This window comes from Colobus angolensis, unplaced genomic scaffold, assembly GCF_000951035.1.
Source record: "Colobus angolensis palliatus isolate OR3802 unplaced genomic scaffold, Cang.pa_1.0 Scaffold3, whole genome shotgun sequence".
NCBI lineage: Eukaryota > Metazoa > Chordata > Mammalia > Primates > Cercopithecidae > Colobus > Colobus angolensis.
In genome coordinates this window covers 19,292,090-19,298,089 of record NW_012116265.1, presented here as the reverse complement: position 1 = coordinate 19,298,089, position 6,000 = coordinate 19,292,090, and the positions used below count along the sequence as shown (strand labels likewise).

At 43.7% G+C, this 6,000-nt stretch overlaps 1 protein-coding gene across 2 annotated transcripts in view; it reads right to left on the bottom strand.

Annotated features, from left to right (window-relative positions):
- The window catches only part of AREL1 (apoptosis resistant E3 ubiquitin protein ligase 1), a 49,669-nt gene that overhangs the window by 17,105 nt on the left and 26,564 nt on the right, over positions 1-6,000 (bottom strand). For both annotated transcript variants that reach the window (XM_011949562.1, XM_011949563.1), the window contains 3 exons: positions 5,789-5,849; positions 4,642-4,868; positions 3,479-3,716 (listed from right to left, as the gene is read on the bottom strand). In XM_011949562.1, the coding sequence (XP_011804952.1) occupies positions 3,479-3,716; positions 4,642-4,868; positions 5,789-5,804 (481 nt within the window). In that variant the 5' untranslated portion in view covers positions 5,805-5,849. The remainder of the gene's footprint in view (positions 1-3,478; positions 3,717-4,641; positions 4,869-5,788; positions 5,850-6,000) is intronic.

Sequence of the window (6,000 nt, the reverse complement as noted above, 5' to 3'; positions counted from 1 at the left end):
GTGTTTTTCCAGAACAAGTATCACTGAGAAAAAAAGAAGACAGAGCTACAGTAATCACGATTCTGTGGTGTGGCGGAGGGATAGGTACATAGATTAATGAAATAAGCCCCCACAAATATGTCCAACTGCTTTTTGATAAAAGTACGAAAGCAATGTAATAGAAGAAAGATCACCTTTTCAACAAATGATGCTGGAGTAAATAGACATGTATAAGCAAAAAAAAAAAAAAAAAAAGGGACCTTGACCCAAATCTCACATATTAAAATTAACTAAAAATAGATCATGACCCTAAATACAAAATTTCAAACTGTAAAAACTTCTGGGGGGAAAAAAAAAAAAGAGAGAGAGAGGATCTGGGACCAAAGATTTCTTAGATGCTAACAGTTTGACCATAAAAGAAAAAAAATGGATACACTGGATTTCTTTCTTTCTTTTTTGAGACAGGGTCTCACTTTGTCACCCAGGCTGGAGTGTAGTGGCATGATCACAGCTCACTGCAGGCTTAATCTCCTGGGCTTAAGCTATCCTCCCATCTCCCTGCTCCAACCTACTCCCCAGTAGCTGGGACTAGAGGTGCACGCCACCACGCCCAACTAATTTATAAACGTTTTATAGAGATGAGGTCTCACTATGTTGCCCAGGCCGGTCTTGAACTCCTGGGCTCAAGTGATTCTCCTACCTTAGAAAGTGGATTTCATCAAAATTGAAAACATGTGCTCTGTGAATTACTCTGTTAAGGGAATAAGAAGAAAAGCTCAGCCTGGGCAACACGGGGAAGCCCTATCTCTACAAAAAAATACGAAAACGAGCCAGGTGTGCTGGCACGTGCCATAGTCCCAGCAACTTGGGAGGCTGAGATGGGAGATCATCTAAGCCCGGAGAGGTCAAGGCTGCAGTGAGCCGTGACTGTGCTACTGTACTCCAGCACGGGTTACAGAGTGATATCCCATCTCCAAAAAGAAAGAAAGAAAAGCTACAAATGGGGAGAAAATATTTGCAGACCATATGTTTAACAAAGGACTAGCATATAGAATATATACAAAACTCTCAAAAGTCAACAGTAAAAACTCAGAATGGGCCAGGCACAGTGGCTCATGCCTGTAATCCCAGCACTGCAGGAGGCCAAGGCGGATGGATCACCTGAGGTCAGGAGTTTGAGACCAGCCTGGCCAACAGGGCAAAACCCCATCTCTACTAAAAATAGAAAAAATTAGTCGGCCATGATAGCAGATGCCTGTAATCCCAGCTACTTGGGAGGCTGAGGCAGGAGAATTGCTTGAACCTGGGAGGCAGAGGTTGCAGTGAGCTCAGATTGTGCCATCGCACTCCAAAAAACTAGCTGGGCGAGGTGGCAGGCGCCTGTAGTCCCAGCTACTTGGGAGGCTGAGGCAGGAGAATGGCGTAAAACCCGGGAGGTGGAGCTTGCAGTGAGCTGAGATCCGGCCACTGCACTCCAGCCTGGGCGACAGAGCGAGACTCCGTTTCAAAAAAAAATAAAAAAAAAAAAAAGAAAAAGAAAAAAGGAACCAACTACGGATATACTCAGTAACCTAGATGAATCTCCGGAAAATTATGCTGAGTGAGGAAAAGTCAACTCCCACAGGTTATATACTACATGATTTTAGTTATATAATATTCTTCAAATGACAAAATTATAGAAATCGGGAATAGATTCATGGGTTGCCAGGGGTTAAGAAACAAGTTGGCAGCGGGTGGGGCAGAGGGGCGGGCACGGTGGCTCACGCCTGTAATTCCAGCACTTTGGGAGGCCAAGGCGAGCGGTTCATGAGGTCAGGAGATCGAGACCATCCTGGCCAACATGGTGAAATCCCGTCTCTACTAAAAATACAAAAATTAGCTGGGCGTCGTGGCACGTGCATGTAATCCCGGCTACTCAGGGTGAGGCAGGAGAATCCGTTGAACCAGGGAGTTGGAGGTTGCAGTGAGCCAAGATCGCACCACTGCCCTCCAGCCTGGTGACACAGCAACACTTCGTCAAAAAAAAAAGAAACAAACAGGTTGGGAGGGGATGGGTGTGGTTGTAAAAGGGCAATATGAGGGATCCTTTTGATGATGGAAATGTTCTGTGCCTTGGCTATATCAATGTCAATAACCTGGCTGTTATCTTGTACTAGTAGTTTTGGAAGATGTTACCATTGCAGGAAACTGGGAAAATGGTATACCAGATCTCTGAGTTATTTCTTACAAATGCATATGAATATAAAAAGGGCTGGTACATATAAGGATATGAGCTGTTCTCCACTGGTGGCAAGGAGGTGGGTGATGATAATTCATATGAAAAGGAGTCTCTGAGTGAGGCACTTAAGCAAAGGAGAGGATACATGGAGAAAGAGATGGCTTGGGAGCCATTTTGCCCAGAGCCTTACTCTGCTATCAGAGAAAGAAAACTGAGGACTAGTCAAGCAAAGATACACAAATCTTAAGGCCCCACTCAGTAAGGTTTCACTTCAAAAGTTACCTAAGGACCCCAGGTCCTATTATTTCTGTGGACACCACAGCCCTTAGCCCTTAAGAACTAACCAAACTAATGACTCAGCAATTTCACTCCCAGAGTAATAAAAACATGTCAACACAAAAACTTGTACACAAATGTTCACAGCAGCACTGCCTACAGTACCCAAAAGTAGAAACAACTCGACCACCAACTGATGAAAAGATAAATAAAACGCGGCATACACACACAATGGAATATTATTTGTCAATAAAAAGAAATGAAGTACAGATTCACGCTACAGCATGACTGAATCTGGTTTAGATATTTGTACCCTCCAAATTGCATACTGAAATGTGATTCCCAATGTTGGAGGTGGGGCCTGGTGGGAGGTGATGGGGTCATAGGGGAGGATCCCTCATGAATGGCTTGGTCTCCTCCTCATGGTAATGAATAAGCTCTTGTTCTGAGTTCATGCAAAATCTGTTTGTTTAGAAAAGCCCAGCACCTCCTCCCTCTCTCTCTTGCTCCCTCTCTCACCATGTGACACTCCTGCTCCCACTTCGCCTTCCACCATGAGTAGATGCTTCGCAAGGCCTCACCAGAAGCAGATGCTGGTGCTATGCTTTTTGTACAGCTTGCAGAACCGTGAGCCAAATAAACCTCTTTTCTTTATAAATTACCCAGTCTCAGGTATTTCTTTACAGCAAGACAAAAGCAGCCAAACACAGTAGGCAAATCAACAGAGACAGTAGATGAGTGGCTGCCTAGGTCTGGGGGATTTGGGGAGAAAGTGACTACTGATATGTATGGGGTTTCTTTCTGAGGTTATGAAAATGCTCTAAAATCGACTTTGATGATGGCTCCATTTAAAGAACCATTAAACTGTATACTTTAAAAGGATGATTTTATGGCATGTGAATTAAATCTCAATAAAGGTATTATTTTTAAAAAGGAAAGATGGGATGGAAGGAGGGAGAGAGAGGGAAGGAGACAAAGGGAAAAAGAAAGGGAAAAAGAACCTACCAGGCTGAAAAATTTTGTAGTAGGGACTATATGCCACATTTAATCCACCAAGCTTCACTGTGATTTCATAACGCCCAGCCTTGCGCACAGTGAAGGCCACTTTTACCACATTGGAATTGGGCTCCTGAAGGACTTCCTGGGTCACTGGAATTTCCACTGCTAGCTCGACATGAGAGATGTGAACTCTTAGTCCCACAGGCCGATGTGCAGGGAAAGGCTGCCCGTTCTTATAGAATAACTGCCATGGAAAGAAGGACACTCGTTAGCAAGCAGAGGAAAAAAACATTTCCTGTGCAGAGTGAGTGGGGAGAGAGGAAGTAGCTGGCAGAGATCACACTGGTAAATCCCAGTACCTACCCGTTCCTCACAGTCCTGCTCACAAAAACACAGAGAGAAACAAATCCCATCAATACTCCAAAGAAAACCATTAAGTCATGAGCAAATTCTTAACCTGTTCAGAGGACAAGGGTAGAATTTACCACTAAATCAAGAAAATGCCCATTTTAAATTGCCACTTCTGAACCACCAATGTTGCCTCCTTGGTCTTACCACTCCTTTATATTATCACTGCCAACCCAAATTTAAAGGTAAGTTAGCTGGCAGCACTGGCAATGAGTGAACTAAAGCGTTACCAGACAAAGGTAGGAGGGGTTCAGGCCAAGCTTAATGCTACAGTGAAGAAGTCAATGCAAGAGTTGGGAAATTTTTTCTGTAAAGTGCCAGAGAATAAATGTTTTGGCTTTGTGGGCCGTACACAACTACTCAACTGTCATAACTACTCAGGTGTGAAAACAGCCATAGTCGATACATGATGAATGGGTGTGGCTGTGTTCCAAGACAAATGTATTTAAAGAAACTGAAGGTGGGCCTGATTTGCTAACCCAAAGAGTAAGTATTATTACTTATTCTTTTCTGTAATATTTTTATTTTGAAAAGGTAACATTAAGCCTTATACGTCTTCAAAGCTAAGGACCTATTAAATCAAAATGACAGAGAAATTTGTGACTCTTCTGATAGCAGCAATTCACTAGTTTCTGGAAGGGGTTGAAAAACAAGAGAAAATGTTAACATTCCAGGCCAGCACCTGGTAGTGTTGAACTGGGCTCTGGAAAGCAAGTTACTCAGAAACCCCAATGGGTATGGAGACAGAAACATTCCCTTACATGCACTCGGAAGGCCATGCTGTGGCCCACCTCATAGGGGTCCTTCCAATCCCAGGAGACTTTGCAAGACCGGGGATCCAGGTAATTTCCTCGCACGTAGTCATAAATAGTCCGGTCTCCTCGGCGCTCGCGGTCCTCATTCTGGAGGAAGCTGACTACACGTGCGGCAAGCTCAAAGAGGAACTTAATTGTGAAGAAGAATGCAACCACAGACACTGTGATTCCACCTATGCAAAAGAGAGAACACACAAACCGCCTGCCAGTTACACATTACAGCTTTTCATTATGGAACAGGCCAACTATTTCTCAAAAATTAAAGGAAGTCAGGATGAGACTGTAAGGTTGCCAAAGAAACACTGCACTGGGTACTACCTCTGTGGATAAGAAAGGAACTTCTACACCAGGGGTCAGCAACTAGAGTCCTCAGGCCAAAGTCCACCCACTGCGTATTTCAGTAAATAAAGTTCCATTGGGATATAGCCACACCCAACATTTATAAGTTATCTATGGCTACTTTTGCCCCACACTGGCAGGGCTGAGTTATTGAAATGAGCCTTTGGAACCAAAAATATTTACTCTCTGGCCTTTTATAGAAAAAGTTTGCAAACTCTTGCTCTATACGAGCTGCATACAATGTCCGCCCTGCTCCCTACTTTCCTGTACTTGCTGGGCCCCCCACAGAAGCAGTAAAAAGGATGTGCCTTTGGTTCCCACCATTTCCTTCTTAAAAGAATGCATTATTTGGGAGCCCTCCCCTCCCTTGTGTACTTGGCAAAAGTCTTCCCCAATCCCCACCAGAGTTAGCAGTTCCCTTTCCTGGGCTCCTTCAAACTCCTGCACATTCATCTGGTATAACTTTCCTCCTCCTTGACCATTCCTCTTTATGTTATGAATGAGTACTCCTTGAAGGCAGATTTTCATCTTATTCAGCTTTAGACTCCACAGTAAACAGTGTCTGGCATTGACTATAATTGCTCAATAAACGCAAATGAATGAATTCCAATGCGAACTCTGTGAAGGTACATTCTGGCATGACTAGAAATATTTCCAGCTCCATTTTCAAAGGGAAAGGAATAGGCAGAAAAGGAAAAAGAATCCAAGCAACCTTAACAAAAATATAATAGAGGGAGTTCTCTCCATAACGTACCAATAACGTAAAACATCAGGTCCCTTCAATGCCGACAGACAGCCGAGGATCACAGCTGCAGCTGTTAAAAGAAAACTTGTTTACTTTTTTTTCTCCAATTCTGCCTTGTAGCTATCTCAGAGTAAGACAGAGTGTATGGCGTGAGCCAGACAACTCTCTCGAGTCTAGAGCCCTACTACTCCTGTCCTCTTTCTAGCTTGACAGGTGCCCTA